Below are 23,506 nucleotides of genomic sequence, written 5' to 3'. Positions count from 1 at the left end.
AAGCGGAGGTGGCCTTTCTCAGCCCCGTGATGCCTGGGGCTTCAGCTGGAAGACAAGCAGCTGATTTGGGCTGTTGACTGGTGGCCTGGGCTCCTCTCCAAGTAATCGCTCAATGGGGGCTACTACACTGGGCTTCCTCACAGCATGCGATGGCTTCCAAGGGCTAGTGTTTCAAGAACAGCAGAGCTAGGTAGAAGCCATTATTTTTTTGATGACTCAGACTCTGAATTTCTAGTATCAATTCTACCTTGTTCACTTGTCAAGGCAGCCGCAGAGTCTTACCCAATTCTAAGGAAGGCGAAACAGATTCTGCCTCTCTGTGGGGTGTGGCAAAGTGCAGAGAGAACATATGGGACTGGAAATACTGCTGGGGCTATTTTTGGAAACTACCATCTGACACAGCTGCACAGGATGAATCAGGGATGAGCTTTGTGAAGCTTCCTTCTCCTCATTTAACCAATCGAGCCTGTGTAATGAAGCCTCCATAAAACCTGGAAGGACAGGCTCTGGAGAACTTCTGGGCTGGTGAGCAGGTAGAGTTTGGGGAGAGTGGTGCCCCCCAGAGAGGGCGTGGATGCTCTATCCCCTTCTCCATCCGTTGCCCTGTACATCTCCTCATCTGGCTGTTGATTTCATACCCTTTAAAATCCTTATATAATAAGTCAGTGGTCTAGTAAGTAACATGTTTCTCTGAGTCTGTTCTAGCAAATTAATCGAACCCAAGGAGGGGGTCGTGGGAATCTGGTTTATAGCCAATTGGTCCGGAGTACAGGTAACACCCTGGACTCGCTCCTGGTATCCTGAATTAGTGTTACCAAACTCGCTCGAAAGCCAATACTCGAGAGACAAGGGTTGGGTAGAAAAGGAAATGTTGCTTTATTCAGGAGGCCGGCAACCAGGGGAGAAGGAGGACTGGTGTCCCAGAACCAACTCCAGAGATTCTGCGTGGCCATGAAAGTGTTAAAGGGAAAAGGGGAAATAATCTCAGTTAATCACTGAGAAAGGGGGTCAGATTCTTCACCATCTCCCACTGCTTGCAGGCTTGTTGACTCCTCATGATCTTTCTTTAGACGCTATCTTGTGCACACAGTCTGCTTGTGAGATTACTGAAGGGGAAGCTGGGGAAGAGATGTAGTCATCTGTTAATTATTTATTCTTCATTTCTACTTCTAAGAAAAGAATCAACAGGTTAGGCGAGGCCTTGTGTGATCAAAAGAGTCGAAAGGTGTGCTTTGGCCAGAGGTTAGTTAAGCATGGAGGCACCTGGCGTAAAGGTTAAGTTAAAATATAGCTTTGCTAGAGCGACAGGACAAAAGGGCCTCCTGCAAAGAGCTGCTTCCTTCAAGGAGCTGCTTACATTGGGGTGGGTCGGGGGGAGTCGTTGGAACCTCCAGTTTGGAGCGCCTTGGTCAGACGCACAGGTAACAACTGGGCGTCTGAAGTGGAATGTGATCTTGTGGGACTGAGCCCTTTCCCTGTGCAATCTGATTCTATCTCTGGGTAGAAAGTGTCAGAATGGAGTTGAATTCTTAGACACCCTGCTGGCATCCAAGAATTGCTTGTTGGTGTGGGGAAACCTCCACACACACATATTGCAATTGGGTCTGGGAACCCTCTTCAGGGACCCAATCATAAAGGGGCCCTCACACTTTCGTGAGTTTTACTTCCAGGAGCCTGACCAAGCTCTGATGGTAAATATCAGAGAAAAATTCCTTTATGTGCTTCCAGCAGGGAGAGGGGAAAGGGGAGAGGGAGAGGGGAAAAGACACCAGAGCATTCTGTTCTTAACAAGGACTGCCCTCGGGATACACTAGTTAATGAGAGCCTAACCTGCTGGGGTTTTATCAGGGGCCTGACTGGCCTGAGCAAAGGGAAATAACAAACTCCAGCCCTCTCTAGCCATCCTGCCCAACCTAAGGGCGGAGAAAACACTGAGAAACATTTGTGAATTTCATAGTCCAGAGGCATAGGCTCACTAAAAGACTGAGATCTAATCATAGGACTAGAGAATACTTCCCCTCTTTCCATTCCTCACCACATGTTGCTAAAGACCTACTTAGAGCAATTCCTTTTACCTGGTAGATCACATCCAGCTATCAAGAAAAACTATAAGGCCTATTAGAGGACAAAAAACCCCCCCACAATTTGAAGAGACAGAGCAAGCATTAGAACTAGATATGGTGGGGATGTTGGAATTATCATACTGTGAATTTAAAACAACTATGATTACTATGCTTAGGACTCTAAAGGATAAAGTAGACAGCATGCAAGAACAGATGGGCAATGTAAACAGATGGGAATAGTAAGAAATAACCAAAAAGAAATGCTAGCAGAAAACAAACAAAAATGAAGAATGCTTCTGATGGGCTTATTACTAGACCAGACACTGCTAAGAAAAGAATCTCTGGGCTTGAGGATACCTCAGTAGAAACCTCCAAAACTGAAAAGCAAAGACCGGAAAAAATGAAAAAACAGAACAAAATATCCAATGACTGTGAGACAACTACAAAGAGTGTAACATACATGTAATGGGAATACCAGTAGGAGAAGAAAGAGAGGAACAGAAATATTTCAAACACTAATTACTGAGAATTTCTCCAAATTCATGTCAGATACCAAACCACAGATCCAGGAAGCTCAGAGCACTCCAATTAGGATAAATACCAAAGACAAACAAACGAAACTACACCTAGGCATATCATTTTCAAACTACAGAATAAAAAATTCTGAATGAAGCCAGGGGAAAAAGACACCTTACCTCTAGAGAAACAAAGATGAATTACATTCAACTTATCCTCAAACAACCATGCCTGAAAGAAGAGATTGGAGTGAAAATTTAAAGTGTTGAAAGAATGAGATGCAGTGCTTGGCAATGAGTCAGCCAACGAGGCACCCGGAAGTCATTGAACCCAAGGAAAAAGACACCATGATAGCAACTCAGATGTTCACTTTGTGCACATAATTTGGTAGGAATAATTTCACGAGCTTGTCCCATTTCCTTTTCAGATGGGAAGCTGTATGATGCATACGTCTTGTACCCCAAGCCTCAAAGAGAAAGCCACAGCCATGATGTGGACACTCTGGTGCTGAAGATTCTACCCGAGGTGCTGGAGAGGCAGTGTGGATACAAGTTATTTATATTTGGCAGGGATGACTTTCCTGGACAAGGTATGTTTTAAATGAGGTATAAAAATAAGAAATGAATAAAATAGAAAGGAACTGAAATTCCCTGCTGGTCCAGTGGTTAGGACTACGTGCTTCCACGGCAGAGGGCACAGGTTTGATCCCTGGTCGGGGAACTAATATCCCGCATGCTGCAATGCAGCCAAAAAAAAAAAGGAAAGGAACCTCTCTCTTTTTGACTTTACAAACAGAAGGAGCTATGCTTGCCTTTCCCACAGAACCACAGGGAGCCTTTCACTCCCCTGCCCACAGCCCCAGAGCTGAGGAGGTAAGACCAGGCTCTCTTCTCTCATTAGGCTCATCCCTACAACAGGATAACGGGGATTCCTGGTTGAAATCATGTGACTTTCACTTTGGGTAAGGATGTGGTTGACCCATTTGTATGAACCGCTGGATGATGACATACACAGCCTTGGCCAAGAGACGAAAAAGGGACAACTGGTCATTTGCTGTCACACCCTTGAGACTAACCGCTGAGTATTTTCTGTCAAGTTGAATTTGTAAAAGAGCTCATGTTTAAGGCTGGTTTTATAAACTTCAACTCTCTCCAGCCCTGCCCTACCTAAATAAAATAGAAGTTATTTATTTCCCCCTTTTAATAGGAGAGTAGCTTTGGGAAATGCAGTTAACATCACTGAACCTCAGTTGTCCCATCTGTCAAATGGGGTTGAGAATGCTTCCCTGACTCAGTTGAGAGAATTAAATGAGGTAAAACCTGAGTAGGGACCAGTATGGAGCTTAGCACATATCAGATACTCAACAGATGAAAACATCCCTCTTATCCTATACCTTCTCTTTCTTAGACGGCGATACAGTAAACAGCTCATATTTGAAATATCACCAGGAAACCAAGATTACTACCTAGTGGCCTGTTCTGGGTCATTTTAAAAGGTTTCTAAGAACTTTGGATTTGTAGGCTGCTCCTATCCATAGCTTATCACATCTTTTCAAGTTATGAAATCATCCTCCATGAGGAAATGAAAATGTGATCCAGTGCTTGTTATAAACCTGCAGAAGAGCTCTCATTTCATAAGCATATCAATATTTATTCATTCATTCACTTCTTCAACAAATATTTATTGAGCATCTGCTATGTGCCAGGTAATGTTGTAGGCACTAGAAATATTAAAATAAACCAAAGAGAAGAAGGAAGTGCTCTTGGGGTGGTTACAGTCTATTCTTATATCCTAAGCATAAGGAGGATATAAAACTTGGCCTTTGTTTTGAAAAAAGACCAAGTTTTATCCGTAGTTGGATATTTCAAGAACTTTCCCCTCCCCTTCCCAAGAAATCATTAGGATATGTTATGTGGTTTCAAGTTAGTCTTTTAAGCCCTGGTCATTTAAATAGCTATGAAGCACAAGAGGAAAACACAAATAAAGATTAGTACAACATTTGAGCTAACTACATGTGTCCTATCCTTTAAAAGTCTGTTGCTTTTTAAAAAGTATTTATCCTCTAATATATACCAAACCTTTAGCTGAGTTTGGAGATACAAAGTTAGACATGATAAGATCCTTGTTCTGAGTAGTGCATGGTCTGTGGCTCTTTTCATCATGAGATGTCCTGCATCTTCTTTCTTTATTTCCAGCTGTGGTCGATGTCACTGATGAAAATATTAAGCTGTGCAGAAGACTGATCATCATCATAGTTCCCGAAGCGCTGAGCCTTGACCTATTAAGGAACATGTCAGAAGAACAAATCGCAGTCTACAATGTTCTCATCCAGGATGGGATAAAGGTCATTCTGATTGAACTGGAGAAGGTCAAGGACTATACAACCTTGCCAGAGTCCATTCAGTACATCAAACAGAAGCATGGGGCCATCCAGTGGAGTGGGGACTTCACAGAGCAGTCACAGTGTGCAAAGACCAAGTTCTGGAAAAAAGTGAGGTATCACATGCCACCCAAAAGGTGGCCACCTTCTCCTCCCGTCCGGCTGCTAAAGCACACGCCCTTCGACCTCATGGACAGCAAGCGGGAGGCCAACGTGGGGTTCATCACCCCGTGATGGAGAGTTGGTTGTCATGTGGTGGCTCACACTTAAATTAGGATGCATTGCATTTGGGCCATTCGCTTGAGGCTTACGGTTGGTACTCGTGGAAAGGACTGTGTTTATTTGCTCATTTTGGTCAGAGCTACTTCTTTAGGGAAAGACATTACCTCTCCCGAAGCCCTCGTTCACTGACTGGCGCTGAACACTCTTGAACACTGATGAGCCTGGAGCATTAGCGTTTGAGCCCCTGGGGATGGGACGTGGAGGGTTGTAGAGCGACAGTTCAGATGTCAGGTGGTTTGGCATGTGGTGTGGCCCTGGTGGGGCTGGGTAGCCAGGATACAGGAGGGCAGTGTGGGCTTGGGTAGGGCTGGCAAAGGTAATGGCCCTCACTCTTCATGCCTGACCAGTTGTGCAAGGCCCTTGTCCTCAGGGAATATTTGCTGTGTCTCTGAGCCCCTCACTCCTCAAATGCAAATAAATACCTGTGACCCCGCAGTCTGAGCACCTTGGCACTGGAAGCAACTTTGGGGTCCCCTGTGGGGACCAACTCTGGTGCCACTGAGATTGCCCGTGAATCACCCTGCTGGTGGGCCCCATGCTTTGAAAGACTCTACCTGTCAGACCAAAATAAGTAATAACTCACTTAGTTTCCCAGCTGGCCTACGCCAGCCAGAATTCTGAGCCACACATGATAGATGCAGTTACCACACCAAGAGGATGTACTTCTAATCCAAGCAAACAAAAGCCGTCTTTCAGTTAGCCAGCACACTCTCATCACAGGTCAGTTTATGATTTAGCAAGTCACAAAGATTTCTGACACTAAAATTGAGCTGTAAACTCTTATCATTACTTTCAAAGACCCAAACCGTTGGAGCTTAGATATAGTCCAACTCTCTTATTCTGTGGTTGACAACAACAGCATTCAAAGGTGGCTGCTGTGGTGAGAACGTTCCTGTCCGCAAAATTCATATGTTGGAATCCTAACACCCAACGTCATGCTTTAGGAGGTGAGGCCTTGGGAGGTGATTAGGTCTTGGGCGAGGAGCCCTCATGGATGGGATTGGTGTTCTTTATTTTAACACCTTTATTGGAGTATAATTGCTTTACAAGGTTGTGTTAGTTTCTGCTGTATAACAAAGTGAATCAGCTATACGTATACATATAGCTCCTCCGTCTTGAGTCTCCCGAAGCACTTTGAAAAGCCAGGTGAGGGAGGGGTGTGGCAGGGGCTGTGATCAGCTTGTGCACAATTCTCTGATTAGCTGATGGTAAGGTAGCAGGGTGGTGTCACAGGGGTTAACACTATCAGTCTTGGGACTTCCCCGGTGGTCCAGTGGTTAAGACTCCGTGCTCCCAATGCAGGGGGGCCAGGTTCGATCCCTGATCAGGGAACTAGATCCACATGCCGCAACTAAGACTCTGAACGTCCAAATAAATAAATATTTAAAAACAAAACAGAACAAAACATTATCAGTCCTTAGGCTCCAGGAGGCCTGGGGCTATGTGCTCACGGTCATCGGTTCACATCTTCCATTTGTTGGAGAGGGGGAGGTTTTTTGCATCTGTAACAACAACTGAGGAAATGTGCCTCAGATACTGTTACCTGGGTGCTTCAGAGAGGAGCTACGGCGGAGGATATGATGGCGGGGGAGGTCTGTCCTGGGAAGGCCCCATGGGGTCCTGCTCGGTTACAGTGAGAGGTGAATAGGTCAGAGTGAAGGTGAAATACAGGTGCTGCGCCCCTCATTACCTTTTGGTTCACCTTCCTGTAATGACTGAGCTGGCCACAAAACCCACTTCCTTTGGTCTCCCACCTCAAACGCCGTGAGTCTGCCCATGAGAAAGGGCAGGGTGAAGGCTGAGTCACATCATTTAAAGGGTCCAGGAAGGGCTGGTCTTTTCCCAAAAGACTGAGATGCAGATACACACGTGTAAGTGCTTGGCACGCTCTGTGGTTCCACGAGGCACTGTCTGACTAATGGGGGGAGTGGGCAGCGGAGCCCCTGTCCCTTCGTGCCTCCTGCCATCCCCCATGCCCCCCCGCACACTGGCTCACAAGGCTTCCTGCTGTGTCCCAGGCCGCTGACCTTTCCTCAGCTCTCCATCCTGCTTCATGTTTATAAACTTTCCTCCAACACTCATTTGTGTGGTTGATTTATCCAGGGCTGTGTCTGGAAAGTTAAGAAAGTGGATAATTCCTCCCTGGTTTCCTTTTTTAGAGACTATTCTATAGACGACAAAGCCACAACATCTGGAATAAGTGACGGGCTGGGTCGGGTGGTGACCCGGGCTCTCAGAGCGGCAGGACATTGGGCCTGAACTGCTGGAAGCCACAGATCTCAACAGGAATTCTTCTGGGGTCCTTCAAGGAGGGAAACTCTGAGCGCGTCCATCCCTTCTCTCTTGCCGAACCCAGGCAGCTTCTAAGGGAGGCTGACGTTGTCGTAGTGAAACTGAACCCTTGTCCCGTCCTCTTCCTCCTCTGAGAGGAAGGGGAAAGCAGACCTTGTAGCCCTGGGTCTTGTCCTGAGTCACCTCTCCCCAAAGGCTCTTTTATTGGTATTACTATTTTTTAACTCAAATCCACAAAATCGAGAAAGCCAACACAATGCCTGCCTGTGAGTGGTAAAGGGAAGTGCGGAACCCATAATCTGCATGTTTGCCGGCACAAAACCAATCCATTTAGGTAGGTGTTTCAGTAATGTGTCTATTTTTTCCTAGATAATCTGTTGGTTTGGGTCAACCATTGACTCAAACTCTGACAAAACACAAAAATTAGCTCTTTTCTACTTTGGCAGGGTGTAAGCAAGCTGCTTTAATATGACAAGCAGCTGTTTTGTTTTTCCTGCCTCTCTTGACTGCTGGGGAAGGGTTTGCATTCTAAGCGGTCTTTGTCAGAGGCTCTCTTGTTAATGACAGTGGCCACTGCTCACCCTTGATGCTCTGGCCTAACCATTCTTAGGAGCAGAGCTGACACTTATCTGCAAGGACCAAAAAGCTTTTACCGAAGGAGAAGGGAGAGCAAGAGAAAAGGGAATCCACCGGGAGACACCATCAGATGATTGGACCACAGGGTGGAGGTTTTCTTGTCTTTATCAGGAGGCTGCCCAGCCCCCGTCTCCCACCCCCCTCAGAAGACACGTAAGTGCATCTTTTCGGATTTCAGGCCCAAAATGGGGCCAAGGGGGTTAAGAGTGCACTCACACCGGCTGAAACAGGCGGCACTAAAGTGTTTCGCTGGATGGGTCATGCTGTGTTTTGGTCTGTCTCATCTTCTCTGCCTGCTTCCAATTTCCTGCTGCAGGAGGGGCTGGGGGTGGGATTCTGGAGACCCAGCTGGGCTCAGCCACAGAGGAGAGCTGGATGGGGTGAGAGCCTGGGGTCTCGGTGGGCAGGAAGCCTGTGCCTGTGCCCCTTCCCCTCTGCGTCCACAGTGAAATAATAAGCTATAACTGTTGCAAATGTCAGCAGACCAGGAAGAAAATTTCATTCTCAATTTTGAAATATACATAATAGTTGTATTCGTTGAGCACTCATGAAAGTGATCAAAGTTCTTTTTTATCCATTGAGAAAATTAAAACCTATTTCTATTACATCTAAGTAACCAGCTGGTCACCATTTAAGTATTTATACCTTGGCGCTGGTGTCAACTGAAAAACTGGCAAAACCCAAAGTGTGGTTACAGTTATAGAAAAATGTGAGGATAATGTGCAAAAGAAAAAATGTTCCCCCTTACTCAGTGGATGTATTATTTCTTAATCTGCATCACTGGGATCTACTGTTTTATTGATTTATTCATGTTGTCCCTGAACTTACCTGGAAAACCCTGGGGATGGAAGATTCATATGGTGATGGTGCTGTGGTTCCCGCGGGCCCTCTGACCCCCATTTCCCCCCATTTCCCTCTGTTTTTAGTGCTGTATCAGCGGGATTTACTCGCCCTCCCCCCAAACACCACCATCTCTGCCGTCACTCACCTTAGCGTCTTTCTGCAAAATAAAAACATTAATAAGGACTGAGGCTTGGGCAGGGGCTGGATGATTTTTCAAAATATCTATCAAACATGGCCAGCTACCCAGACCAAGCCACGTGCAAGACAGACCAGGGCTGCAGAGCCTGGATTCCCAGGATTTGGCTGAAGGACTTGCATCATCTACCAGCAGCTTTCACATTTTTTAAACTGCGAACTACAGAATTAGATATGTTTTACATTGCAACCCAGTAAACACACGCACGCACACAAAAGAATGAAAAAATTTTCTGTTCTATTATTGGTTCTATTCTATTCTGTTTAGTTTTGCTCAATTTTTTCGAAATGTGGAGCCCAGTCCCTCGATTGTTTAATGACCCACTTACGTGTTTCCAAAGTAATTAGACAAACACAGATCCAGCTTCCCAGCCTGCGGGTCACCACGCAGGAATGATAGTCCGCTTTCTTCAATCGACAGGCTTTACCGAGTAGCGATTTCGGCTCTTCTTTGATTGCCTAACTTCTGGGTCAATTCGTTTTATTTGTTGTTTTGTGACCGCAGGGCAGGAGAAGTCTTCCCAACAGCCAAGTGAACAGAACTTCCTGCCTGTGTAACAGGATGACAACGAGAGGAAAAGAAAGTCGCCCCGTGGGTGAAGAACCTTGGGAAAGAGAAAAGCATTTCCTCTCTTGAGACCCAGGGAAAGCGAGGTTCACCCCCCACCCCCCGACTTGGAGACATCAGACGACACGTGGGTCCTCCCCACGGCGCCACTGCGCCCTCTGCTGGTGGCCGAGACGCTGCTCTCCATCCCTCGGCGCGGAACCCCCTGGGCCAGGGGCTGCATCGCTGGGCCGAGAACGCATCCTCTTCTTCGCTGGCGCTCGCGTGCAGCCTGTCGGCGTCTCCACCTTAAGGCCAAGAGTCTCCTTCTTCTTTTTAGGCTGTGGCAAACGTTGAGAGAGTGCCATTTTCTAAATCTGTCACTGTGTTCCTAATCCTTGGGCTTCCGAGACTGTAGCCATCTGTCCACAAGTTGTGACGGGGAACAAGAGGTCCTGATTATATGCCCACAAGGCAGGGATCTAAGGTGGTGGTCCCAGAAAGGTAGCCCTGCCATCAGCCTGCCTGGATTCCAGTCACAGCTCCACCACCTACTAACTGAGTGCATTTGCTAAACTGGTGATGTCTTAGCTTCTCAGGCAAGTCACAAACACTGTGCCTCAGTTTCTTCCTCTGTAAAAAGGGGATAATAAAAGTACCTACCTTGTAGGATAACCAGCAAGTAAAATGCTTCCTGGTGCCTAGCAATACCTCAGTGAACATTGGCTTTTATTATTATTATATTGTAATAATTAATAGTATTTATACTCTATTCGTTTGCACTTATTATTTTTGTTACTACAGTAATGATGACGAAGATGAAGGGCAACATTTATGGAGCGCTCACAGCATTTCAGACGCTCTTCTGCATGCTTTATACTTATTGACTCATCGTCAGCTCTTTGAGGTGGCCCCCTAAGGACCTTCCTCACTTTGCAGGTGAGGAAGGAGGCATAGTCTGGTGTTCGAGGGGCTTGGGAGGCAGATAACCTGGGCTCAAGGTAGCTAATCTCTCTGTTCCGTTAGCCCAGTGTTCCATCCCTAGAATCCAGATGAGAATAATACTTCCTTGATAAGAGGATGGTACGTATTAAATGCAATATGTGGAAAGCACTTCAAGCCCTAGACAAAACGGCTAGTTGGTATTCCTGTGAATATGGTAAACCCAAGATTACCTTATATCACTGAGTACATATTTAGAGTAGTTCCACCTTAAGAAAAACCTGATTCTACCAAAAAATATATAAGCTCATGAATTCAGAGAGTGATTATATTTTTGCTTTTTTAGTGAAAGTATAGATTTCAGGGCTCATTTGATGAGTGATTCTCAAAGTTTATATGAACCAAATTAAAAAGACACGAAACCACAAAACACTGAAAAAATATAGATGTATGTTAGATTGGATCCAAAGGAAAGGAAGGACACATTTTACTACATAATCACAAGTAAAGTAGAAAAGTGTAGAATAACCTGAAAAAGAATGTGAGCAAGCATATGAAAGATAAACGTTGCCATTCTTAATGCCCCCTAGAAAAAAGGCCAAAGGATATGAACAGGAAATTCACAAAATAAGGGCTAATTCGTGCAAATGCCTAGTGAATGAGAAAGTGGAAAACATCGGAAATCACCCGTTGCTACTAGTTTAGGACAGTTACAATGTGCCAGACTCTATGCTAACCTCTTTAATATACTCTCTCATTTATTACTCTCAATGATCCTATATTTTCTCCACTTTAAAAATGAATTAATTAAGGATGGAGGAGATCACCCAGGGGTAATGCAGTTGTAAGAAATGCCCTAGGAAAAGTATCACTAAGTGTTTCATGATACTGTAACATTACCATTAAATTTTTTGGTGTGATAACAGTAGCATTGTTAAGTTTCCAAAAGAGTCCTTGTGTTTTAGATGTGATATGGTGAAGCATTTATGGATGAAATACTAAGATGTCTGAGATTTGCCTCAAAATAATTCAGTTCAGGGAGAGGAGGAGCCCTTTAGAAAATGGAGGAAACAAGATGGCCATGAATGAGGCTCATGGGGGCCCATCGTATTATTTTCTCTATTTTTGGATACGTATGAAATCTTCTCCAAAGTAAGCTTGAACGTTAAAGTAGTTAAAAAGATTTTTAAAAAAACAACTAACTCTCAGACACTTGAGCAAATTTGCCTATGAAAAAAGAAACACATTTTTCTTTTCTAGCTAGGGAAAAAGGCATTTGGTTGTCTTTTGTTTTCAAAATATAATCAGCTTCTTCCTTTCCTGATTATTTGCTCATTGGAAAAATTCATAAAAACAGGAAATTATTTTAAAAACAATATTTATTTGCATTTCGGTGTATATATGGCTATTTACATGGGTTTGATCTTGCAATACATATCTAATTGTTCCCCAATGAAATACGAATATATCAGCATAATAACATATCATGGACATAATTACAAGCCAGTAACAGAACTACATCCTTTTTTGTTGAAATATAATTGACATATAGCATTATGCTAGTTTCAGGAGTATGACATAATGATATAATATTTGTATATATTGTGAAATGATCATCACAATAAGTCTGGTTAACATCCCTCGACATACATAGTTACCATTTTTTTTCTTGTCATGAGAACTTTTAAGATCTACTTTCTTAGCGACTTTCAAATGTACAACACAGGATTATTAACTATGGTCCCCACACACCATTTTTAATGGTTGCATAGCATTCCCCTGGATAGATGTATTATCATTTTTAAACTAATCCTTGATTTAAGGATGTTTAGGTTGTTTCCAATTGGTTACTTTTGCAAATGTGGTGCATTCGTCTGATGATTTGCCTTGAATGATGACTAGAAATAGAATTTCTAGGTTAAGATATCGGAAACATCCTTCCAAATTCCCCTCCAGAAAGTTTGTGGTTGTGACTCATACCATGCGTTGGTTGAAGATGCCAGAGAGTTAAGTATTTATTCTAAGGTGTCCCAGTGAAGAATTTCAGGCTCATGTTTGAGTTCCTATTTTGGTCATAACAATGGGAAATTTCTTGTTTCATATGTTTTTGCATGTTTCAAAAGAGATGATCAACAAGATGCATGGGGTGGGATGTTTGGGGTCTTGAAGGATGCAGTCACACACTTCTCGGTGCTGGGGTGCAGCTGTGCAATTCCCAGGCCCGTCTCCCTGGAGCGGGCACCTGTGGGATCCAGCGTGCTGTGCTGCTGGTGGCCCTGGAGGGTGTGGTCTCAAGCAGGACTGTGTCGTGGAGGTGGGGCCACTCCTGCAGGTTTGGGTTCTGTTGCTGCCCCATCCAATTGGCTGCATCCTAAACCTTGAGGAGCCATAGTATTGGGTTGAGGAGAGGCCCGGGGCTCCAAACGAAGGGGAGTGGCATCTAGGCTGCCGCTACCGCTACCCACTCTGGTAGCGTAAGTTACTGCCACAACAGCAAGTCACAACCCGACTGTGTTTTCTCCTTTCCCACCCCACCCCAGGTGAGAGAGGCCAATGTCTTTGGGGTCTTTGGTTTTGGGGCCCCATGGGGAAGAGGACGGAGTTCGGTCAGATAGGCTGCAGTGGTGAGCTGCTCTCCTATGAGACAGAGCCCCTAAAACTAACAGGAGGCTTGGGCTTTCAGGATGTCCCTGCCCTGCTTCGATGTCACCCTCTCTGAGTTCATTTCCCACAGCATAGTTGATAGGGCACAGACATTCTTGAGAAGAGATGCTTGGGCCCTTGAGAAGGCTGCAGGTCTTGTGTGTAAGTATTAATATCTGCTTGTTGGAATAAATCAACAAAACCAAATCCTTTATTGGGGGAGGGGTGGGTGCACAATCGCAGGATATGTACTCCTAGCCTTTGCGCTTGAAAAACCATTCCCTTCTCAGTGTTCCCCCTTTTCGGTTTCAAGTAACATCAGTCAGCTTGGAAAATCCCCGCAAATGACTAACTGAATGAGAGGCAGGCTCTGTCCGTCTCATTCGGGGTAAAGATAAAGCATCCACATCCCTTGACTCTGACAGCGGCCATGTGTGCCCCCGGGGACACAGCCATTGCCTCCGGGGGAGTCAAGGGCCTCCAGCACAGCATGGTGCCGGCAGATCGGCGGATGAATGAGCAACGGGAACGTGGGACGCAGGGATATTTACTTTTGGCCTGATGTTCTTTGTATCTATAATCTGAGACTGTGCCAGATTTCCGTTGCACTGCTGCAGTGCTGGTCTCCCTTAGGAAATTTTGCCCAGTGTGGCTCCCGGGGAAGCCGGGAACAGGTGAGCAGCCCAACACTGGGCGGGAGCCCCTCCCAGGGCTGTGTTTGCCCCGCCTCTCAGGGTGTGGCCAGGGAGCCCGGAAGATGTGCTTTGCCTGTGTTCCTAGAAGCCCCATCTTTCACGCACACACACACACACACACACACACACACACACCTGCTCCAGCCTTCACCTTCCACACCAACGGCGAGAGTCCAGTCTGTAGACACTCAAGAGACCAGGAAAGAGCCCTGGGAGGTCGTTTGTCAGAGGTACTGTGCTCCAACACGTGTCCCAAACAGGACTTTTGTGGTCTTATTGTCATCTTCTACCATGTGTTCATTCAGCCAATGGGCCTCCTACGTAGATACAAAGATGAACAAAACAGCCCGGTCTGTGCCCTGATGGTCTGTGCAGGCTAGTGGACAGGTGAGGTAACAACAAGAAGGGGAGAGGAGGGACTTTCCTGGTGGTCCAGTGGGTAAGACTCCGCCCTCCCAGTGCGGGGGTCCGGGAACTAGATCCCTTCCCGCATGCATAACACAACTAAGAAGGCCGCATGTCACAGCTAAAGATCCCGCATGCCATAAATAAATAAATAATAAATAAATAAATATTTTTTTAAAAGGAGGGGAGATGGGCAGAGGGTGCAGGGGGGTGCAGAGCAGAGGGAGAGAAGAAAAAATCATGGGGGAGAAAGTTAACTGATTGGAGATCGTATATCTTATCTGTATCTCTAGCTATCTGTATCATCTGTAATATTTTAAATGCAACAAAGGTCACAAGGGGACATGGCTGGCCTGGATGTTACCTGGCTAAATGAAGAGGCTGCGGGGACCCAGCTGTTTTCCATTGAGCATCCCCGTTCCCCATGGTCCGGCTCCCCACGGCCATCAGGCGTCCGCGTGGGAAAGAGCTGCGGCCAGAAGCCACTGGGATCCTTGAACAGGGCTGTGGCGTCTGCCAAGCTGGTTGGTTTAAATTAAACCTAAGACTAAACCCTCCACCAGACATGTCCGTTTCGGAGAATGGAGAATAAATCATTTAAAGTGGTTTTCCCTTAGTACTCGGGGAAATTGTCCCGAGGTTGGGGAGGGTGGCGGTAGCTGCGGGAGGGGGGAAGATTCAGCCTTGCTGATGACAGAGAATCTGGAGAAGAATGGCTTGTCCTCAGGGCTGCTGTCCCCTCCTCTGCCCCAGGGCAACCCCCAGCCCCCCAGCCCCGCCCCCAATCACGGCTGGCGGGTCGCTGTGGCGCAGCCCCCCTTGGGAACGCCACCGACTCCCCTGGGAGGTGGCTATCTGTGTGCTCCCAAGGACAAGAACGGACTGTAAAACCCGCTGCAGACAGCTGCGGGAATGTCCCAGACCCTTAAAGCTGGTGCTGAAGCAGGCGGCCCACGTGGCACCCGCGATTGCTACAAGTGTCCTGCAGGGGGCGCCCTGGCATTTTTTCTTCAATTTCTAAGGGTTCCTGTAAAGAACTGTAACGTTGATTTGACACAAAGCAATAAAAATCTATGCTAATAAAATACGGGGGGAGAACAGACTGGCTAGCTGATTCTACATTTCTCCTCCTTGCCTCAGAAACACAAGAAACGTCCGCTAGAGACACAACTCACAGCCTTAGCTTCTGGTACGGTTGGATGGGTAAGTGTTTCGCTGGTGATTCTTCTAGAGATGGCCCATCAAGGATGGAAAAGTGCAACATGAAATCTCACTCCATCATCCCAACCACTCCCTAAAACTGGCAGCGGGTGGAAGACCCCAGGTAACTGAGCTACATGACTGTGGTACTAATGTGGTCGCCCCGCACCCGCCAATGCTGAGCCCCCTTCCCCACCAGCTCCCTTAATGAGCACTTGGCAGGATTTGATAGTTTCGTAGTCACTTTTGGTGCTTTGAAGTGTCATTTGGGGTCTAGAGGATGCAGCTCTAGTCCAGATTACGTCATCATTTGAGTCAGAGCCTTTCTGCTCCTCTCTGCCGCTAGGGGGAGATGGGAGCTGAGCCTCTAGTGGTCGGATTGACGGTGGATGTAGGTCATGCCCCCCTCCTCTTGCTCTCTCTCTCTTACCTTTGTTGGAGCAGTGAGATGGAAAAGATAGAAGCCTGTATCCTTGACTGTACAAGGTGGCAGCCCCCTCCCTGGGGCATCTCAGTGGCTGTCCTAGCTCGTTGCCCACAGGACTGAGGTGGATGGATGGTGAACTTCATGTCTTACCTACAAGGAGCTCACACCTGGCTGTCCTTCCAGGCCCGGCATGCAGTATGGGCCCTCACACCACATACCTCGGTGTTTGTGCTCCCGGCTCAGCTTCCTGCCATGGTCCCGCACGCGCGGGATCCATCTTTCCAACTGCTTGGAAGCCAGAACCCCTGGTGCTGTGGGCACAGGTGGGAGTGGGCATCCCTGGCCTGCTCCACCTGGCAGTGCCCACCAAGCCAGCTCTTCTCAAGTCAACTTTTGTCTAGCTCAGAAGCACAGGGACCCTTCAGTCAATCTACCAGCGAAGCGGACACACAGCAGGAATTGAGATCCCGTCCCTCTTTCTTGCTAGCACTCTTAAGGTTTAGGAACAATTCTCTTGGGCTTCCCCCACCAGGAGAGTAGAGGAGAAATAGTCTCTTTGCGTGAACCAAATACTCGTAGCAGAGGTGGCCCATGACTTCTCTTCGGACGTGGGGTGGTTGTTCCTCGGGGTGGGGTGTGTGCGCTGCTGAGCAGGACTTGGGCCAGCTCCTCTGCAGCATCCCTCCCTCTCAGGGGGCCTGCGGCCGAGCTGTCTGCTCTTAGATTATGGGGAATTAAGCACATTCTCTCCTCAGTCTTGAAAATCAGGGACAAGAGAAAAAAAAACTGCTTGGGTTCCTTTTTCACAGATTTTTAGATGAGGAAGACGGAAGGTTTTAGGTGACGGGGTCGACACTCCATGAGCAGAGTTAGGTCCCTTAATTCAGTGCTCTTCCCATGAGGCACGATGCTAGAGGCATCCCCTCACCTCTGTTCACCCAACTCTGACCCTACACACCTGTGAATCAGTGTCAGGGAAAGAAAGGAGATGGAAAGTCTGGAGGAAAGGGCCGTGAGAGGCACTTGGGGTCATCCTGACATGGACTGGAACAGGCTTTAATGGGAGAGAGCTCTTAAGAGAAACAGTGAATCAGCTATATGTATACATATATCCCCTCTTTTTTGGATTTCCTTCCCATGTAGGTCACCACAGAGCACTGAGTAGAGTTTCCTGTGCTACACAGTAGGTTCTCATCAGTAGTCTGTTTTATACATATTAGTGTATACATGTCCATCCCAATCTCCCAACTTATCCCACCCCCACTTCCCCCATTAATGTCCATATGTTTGTTCTCTACATCTGTGTCTCTATTTCTGCTTTGCAAATAAGTTCATCTGTACCATTTTTCTAGATTCCACATATATGCATTAATATATGATATTTGTTTTTCTCTGACTTACTTCACTCTGTATGACAGTCTCTAGGTCCATCCACCTCTCCACAAAAGACCCAATTTCATTCCTTTTTTATGGCTGAGTAATATTCCTTTGCACCACATCCTCTTTATCCATTCATCTGTCAATGGGCATTTAGGTTGCTTCCGTGTCCTGGCTATTGTAAATAGTGCTGCAATGAACACTGGGGTGCATGTGTCTTTTTGAACTATGGTTTTCTCAGGGTATACAGCCAGTAGTCGATTGCTGGGTCATATGGTAATTCTATTTTTAGATTTTTAAGGAACCTCCGTATGGTTTTCCATAGTGGCTGTAAAGCAACTATACCCCAATTAAAGAAAAAAGTCATAGGTCACCAAAATATTTAGAGTAAGAAAACTATGCTAATTTTAAAAATAGCATACATAAACTTGGCCCAAATCCAAAAGAAAATAAGTACAGATATTGGTTAAATAACTCTTGGTTTCAAAGATATATTAAGATATGTTTTAATAGAATTCCCTTAAACAGTATATTCAAAAATATAAACATATGATGAAATATCATATTTGTCAAGTGTTAATTGTAAGTTTGAAAATTGTTCAACTCAGTAGCAAAAGTTTTCAATGAAATTGTTTATGGTTTTAATGATTCTATATATTACAAGTGAATTTCCTTTTACTCTTATTTGAAAGAATAAAATGTGATATCTCATGAAAAAATAGTCTCTTAATTTCCCAAAAAAAAAAAAAAGTGAAAAGCTTGTGAATGACAAGAATCCGACTTTCAAGTTACAGAAACACAGAACCTCAGATCTGTCTTCTGGGTCGTCACTTAGCAGATTTGTGACCTTGGACAAGTCATTTATCAGAACTGAGCACTGGTCCCCAAAGTCCTATCCAAAGCGGACACTTTGCTGGCTATTGCCAAACGCTCTCCACAGTGATTTAACCAGTTTGCAGTGCCATCAGCAGTGGAGGAGAGCTTGTAGCTGTCCAAGGTGTAGCCTGAAGAAATTCACATATGTGCAGAAGGACACATGTGTAAGAGTACTTACTGATGCATTGTTTGTAAGAGAGAAAATTCGGAAGCAAATTAAGTATACCCATGGATAGGAAAACATCTAAGCTGTGGTATATCTCCCAGATCGACTATTATTCACAGTTTAAAGAGAATGAATTTGAGCCACATATATGAACATGGGTCAATTTCAAAGCAATGTTGATGGAAAGTTTCAGAAGAATACACACAATATTTAAACTAGTTACATATAAAAATACAGTAACATACAAAACAGTACTATATATTACTTATGGATATGCCTAGATGTTATGAAATTGTGAATGCAGTGGTGACCCTGGTGGAAGGAGACAGTGACATGGGCTGGGTGGGCCACATGGGGGTGCCTGGTTGTATCAATAAGTGTTTCATTTCCTTAAAAAGAAGAAAAGGAGAAGGGGGAGGAGAACTGAAACAGATGTTACAAACTGTAATTTGGGGAAGCTGAGAGATAGATGCATGTATGTTAATTATATCATTCTCTGTATTTTTTTACATGCACGAAGCATGCCATTATTAAACCAGACTCAGATGGGTACAGAGTTTCAGCTGCGGAAGATGAACCAGTTCTGGTGGTGACGGTTGCACAACAGTATGAATGGACGTGGTGCCACAGAGCTGTACTCTTAAACATAGTAAAATTTACGTCATGTATATTGTACCATAATTCTTAAAACCTGAAATGGATCTGTCTCCGTGTGGCCCTTGCATGCCTATACTATGTCCTTGAAACAAAACAGTCATCTTAGTTGTGAGATTATCATCATCTTATTCACCTCTAAATCTAATGCAGGATCCTTTGATTGTCACATGGCATTCTGGGCTCAAGCTCTTGGGAACAACAGTGACTCTCAGTAACAGTCACTGAACACCGAGTATCTTTGATTCTATGTCACAGACAAAAGCTCTTTATTGACTTGAATGGTCCTTGAGGCCTAATACTTAATCCTGTGTCTCAATTAGATTTGGCTTTCTACATAGCTGGTTGGCCACCTGGTCAAATTGTAGGGACTCTAGAACTCTATGTTCCTCCAGAAAATCTCCATCAGTCTACTACTACCCTCGTCTCTGGAATTAAATGAAAAAAACAGTTAAGTGTGTGCAGTACCAGGAAGAGTAGTTTCTTAAAATGAAGATGTCCCCATTCACACACATGCAGGGGGAAACTCTGTTGATTGTGTCACAGATTGATGGGTAGCTGAGGAGTGGAGGTATGAAACAGAAGCTTTGTTACAGGAAAGGACTGTAGTGTGGACTGTAGTGTTACAGGAAGAGCTGACAGTGTGGACTGCTGTGGGGAGAGGGTATACATGGGCACCACACTGGGGTGCAGTGTATGTTCTTTGTAACCAGGAGGAAGGACAAAGTCGAATGAATGCGGGTGTTTGTAAAAACATGTAAACATGTCACAGGACACTACACCTGGTAACTTCAAATGGTACTTCTGATGACTACAGGGGTTAATGTTTTGTTGAGCATCTACTATGCGCTGGGCACTTACCTAACAGAGGCTCACAACACCCAGGTACATTTTGCAGATGCAAAAGTCAAGCTTTGGAATTTCAATACCTTTCCCAAATACCTAATAGTATTTGAACCCAGGGTTAGCTGACTTTAAAATTCAATATGCCATGATGTCTCTAAATGACGGTTTTCCTCCTGTTTGTTCCTTGTTCCTAGACAGGACCTGGGTGTGTGGTGGACCACACTTCTGGTCTAACCCATACATCTTCTCACCCTTCTTTTGATTCCATTGAGAAACTCCTTCTTTTATGCATATGGACCCTGTGGTCTATGACCCAGGCTTTGTCAATCCTAATACAGCATTGTCTGCACAGAATTTGAAGATAGCCTTGTGACCCAGGATGGGTGAGCGAGAATCCTCCAAGGTTCTTTTCAGCTGGACTAAGTGGGGAAAATTGTCTGCTTCTCTCTGTGTCTCTGTTTTCTTTCTCTCTTGGACGTAGATTGCCAGTAGCAATTTTTCTTTCCATAAACATAGAAATTGTTAGACTTAAGAAAGAATCATGCCAAAAGTGAAAAGCTACAGAGATAAGCAGAATCAGAGAAGGAGGAAGCATGCTAGAAAGAGCAAGCCAGACTCATGACATTGTTGGAGACCCTGAATCCTGCCGTGCCTGAATTCCCTTAGAATACTCAAGTTCAGGAATTCGATCTTCCTCATTTCTACTTAAATTGGATTTCTGCTTCTTGCAATTGAAAGAATTCTGACAAATATAAAGCTCATCAACACTTAAATCTTTTCCTTCAGATTTTCTTTCTTATTGATATACAATCCAATTGTATATTGATGCATAAACAATGCAATTTTTTCTTCAGAATAATGTTGCTTATTTCCCCCCTTAACAAAGGAGATAAAAGAACCATATTAGGTTTGGAGCTCCTTGGATGAGAGTGTTTTGGTTTAAATTATAAAATGGCTCAATGGCTCAGAAGCAATTTTTAATGTATATATTTGGTATAACCTAGCCACATAAATGCTTTTGATAGCCAGTCAAATGAAATGAAAGCTGAACCAACAATGGCAGGCTTCCCTACCCTTCTTCACTATGTCCGCCCACCACAAGTCTTAGGAATAAATGAGTGAATGGGGGCTGATCCCTGCTACTAATATGCAGCTTGGAGCAGACAGGTTAGTTATTAATGGGTCTCTTCTGGGCAGCTGGCATCTTCTTCTCCTCCTCCTTCTCCTTCGCCTTCTCCTTCTCCTTCTCCTCCTCCTCCTCCTTCTCCTTCTCCTTCTCCTTCTTCTTCTTCTCGTTCTCGTTCTCGTTCTCGTTCTCCTTCTCCTCCTTCTCCTTCTCCTCCTTCTCCTTCTCCTTTTCTCCTTCTCCTTCTTCTTCTCCTTCTCCTCCTCCTCCTCCTCCTCCTTCTTCTTCATCATCTTCTTCTTCTTCTCCTTCTTCTTCTTCTTCTCCTTCTTCTTCTTCTTCTTCTTCTTCTTCTTCTTCTTCTTTTCCTTCTTCTTCTTCTTCTTCTTCTCCTTCTTCTTCTTCTTCTTCTTCTTCTCCTTCTCCTTCTTCTTCTTCTTCTTCTTCTTCTTCTTCTTCTTCTTCTTCTTCTTCTTCTTCTTCTTCTTCTTCTTCTTCTTCTTCTTCTTCTTCTTCTTCTTCTTCTTCTTCTTCTTCTTCTTCTTCTTCTTCTTCTTCTTCTTCTTCTTCTTCTTCTTCTTCTTCTTCTTCTTCTTCTTCTTCTTCTTCTTCTTCTTCTTCTTCTTCTTCTCCTTCTTCTCCTTCTCCTTCTCCTTCTTCTTCTCCTTCTTTTCTCTCTCTCTCTCTCTCTCTCTCTCTCTGTTGTTGCTGCCTAACACGTACAGGATAAATTGCAGAAATACAAAACAAATTCTGCTGATAATATGCAGTTGTTTCTTCTGGCCAGGAAGCCCTGGTTTACTTACCACCTCACCACTACTACCATGTGTGAATTCACACATGAAAAGACAAGTTTGTTTACTCCTATTTGTTCCTGAACAAAAGAGTTTATTTATTTTTTACTCCCTTCGCTGGGCTCCCTAATAAGATGCCTTCCTTAAAAAAAGGAAAACAAACAAACAAACAAAACCCAAGAAGCAAATATTGCAGAGGAGAAAGAAGAATCGTAAGGTACCTGTTGAGGGGGCAGTTCCAAAGGAAACCGTTGAAGATCAGAAAGGTCAGAAAGAGATTTGGATCATTGATGTTAGGACAAACATAACAGGCAGTGGCCAGAGAGTGTTTTGAACAATAAAACATGAAAAGTTAGTGAAGGCTCCAATGGAAACCTGTTCTGCCTTAGAGATCTCAACAGAGAGCTACTTATAAAGACTTAAAAAACTCTGTATTTTAAGTTTCTCTATGCCTATTTTCAAACAGACTACTGAAATCTGACTGAAGAACAGAACTATAAACATCCCTCGTAATGCTACCGATTTGTGTTTTCAAAGATATTTTGATTGAGAGCAATAAGCTGGTTTTAAGTCTGAGGGTTGGAGAGGAGCAAACTATGCCACCTCAAAATCTGCCTGTTTGGCTTAAGGAGTATTTTGAGCTGATTATTTTTAAGAAATGGCAGATACAGGAGAAGCTTGGAACAGAGTAGAAATTACCCTTTTCTAAGAGATATTTACACTTATAAAGGAAGTCTCCATTTGTAAGTCTCCCCTCAGTACCAGGAAGAGGATGACTGAATCACAGGAAACTCATCCAGGGAAAAGGCACCCTTCTGAAATCTGCATAACAACCTTACCCTTGTTTATTGTACTTTTTCTGATAATTTCCCATAACTGGTCCCCGCCCCCAACATCTTTCTTTTGTCTTTAACTGGAGATGATATTTAAGGTGGTGGCTTGGGCCATTTCAGGGAGTTTTACTAAGTTTTCCTGGGTTTCGGGCATATAGCAGAAGGTGTACCTGTTGTTAAACTTTTGTTTGTTTTTCTCTTGTGAATCTGTCTTTTATTGCAAGGAGACCTCAGTTACAGAATGTAGAAGGGTAGAGGGAAAATTATTTTTCTTCCCCTACAAGATTAAAACATGAATGTGACACAGATCTTGAAAATAATCTGATTAAGAAATAAATTGAAGTGTTCTCAGCATAAGATAAAATATATCTCCCTCTTGCAGTGAAACACCATCTTCAATCTAAGTCTGTTCTTCTTTCATCAATGTTCTTACCTGCACATGATTTTAATGTGATGTAGGAAGAGCAGTGAGGATGGGGCACAGCAGGTCAGAGAAAACTTTCGGGAAAATGTGATCCCCAATCCAGCTGGAGCCAGAGCATGAAGCTGGAAGGAGGGTGGGGCTGAAACGTGGGTGAGCAGAGCGGGTGATGGAAGGGGGTGAGTGGGAGCCTGGAGCAGGGCACAGACTGAGAGAGGGTTAGGATTTCGTATGTGGATTACATTTTAAAAGAGTTTTCTGATTATAAATGCTCGAGTAAATTTTGGAAAATGCAAAAAAGCACAAGGAAGAACATTCACAATCTTAGCATACAGACATAAACACTG

The 23,506-nt window shown here is 44.6% G+C and overlaps 1 protein-coding gene and 1 long non-coding RNA gene across 10 annotated transcripts in view; one reads left to right on the top strand and one right to left on the bottom strand.

Moving 5' to 3' along the window:
* IL1RL2 (interleukin 1 receptor like 2) overlaps positions 1 to 5,676 on the top strand; it is a 47,979-nt gene extending 42,303 nt beyond the window's left edge. For 7 of the 9 annotated variants that reach the window (XM_019931241.2, XM_019931244.2, XM_019931242.3 and 4 more), the window contains 2 exons: positions 3,007 to 3,168; positions 4,775 to 5,676. In XM_019931241.2, the coding sequence (XP_019786800.1) occupies positions 3,007 to 3,168; positions 4,775 to 5,193 (581 nt within the window). In that variant the 3' untranslated portion in view covers positions 5,194 to 5,676. Of the gene's footprint in view, positions 1 to 3,006; positions 3,169 to 3,479; positions 3,541 to 3,986; positions 4,660 to 4,774 lie in introns of those variants that run through there. The other 2 variants (XM_019931249.3, XM_019931247.3) reach the window with 2 other exon arrangements.
* LOC117307811 (uncharacterized) lies at positions 853 to 9,853 on the bottom strand. The gene is made up of 3 exons (XR_004521684.2): positions 9,537 to 9,853; positions 4,658 to 4,857; positions 853 to 1,118 (listed from the first exon to the last, which is right to left on the bottom strand). It is a non-coding gene; the product is annotated as an uncharacterized lncRNA (long non-coding RNA).
* Between the last annotated feature and the right edge of the window lie 13,653 nt (positions 9,854 to 23,506).

The sequence above is a fragment of the Tursiops truncatus genome, chromosome 14 (genome assembly GCF_011762595.2).
Source record: "Tursiops truncatus isolate mTurTru1 chromosome 14, mTurTru1.mat.Y, whole genome shotgun sequence".
Taxonomy (NCBI): Eukaryota; Metazoa; Chordata; class Mammalia; order Artiodactyla; family Delphinidae; genus Tursiops; species Tursiops truncatus.
Note: the sequence above shows the minus strand (reverse complement) of the source record. Positions and strands in the feature narration are given on the sequence as shown.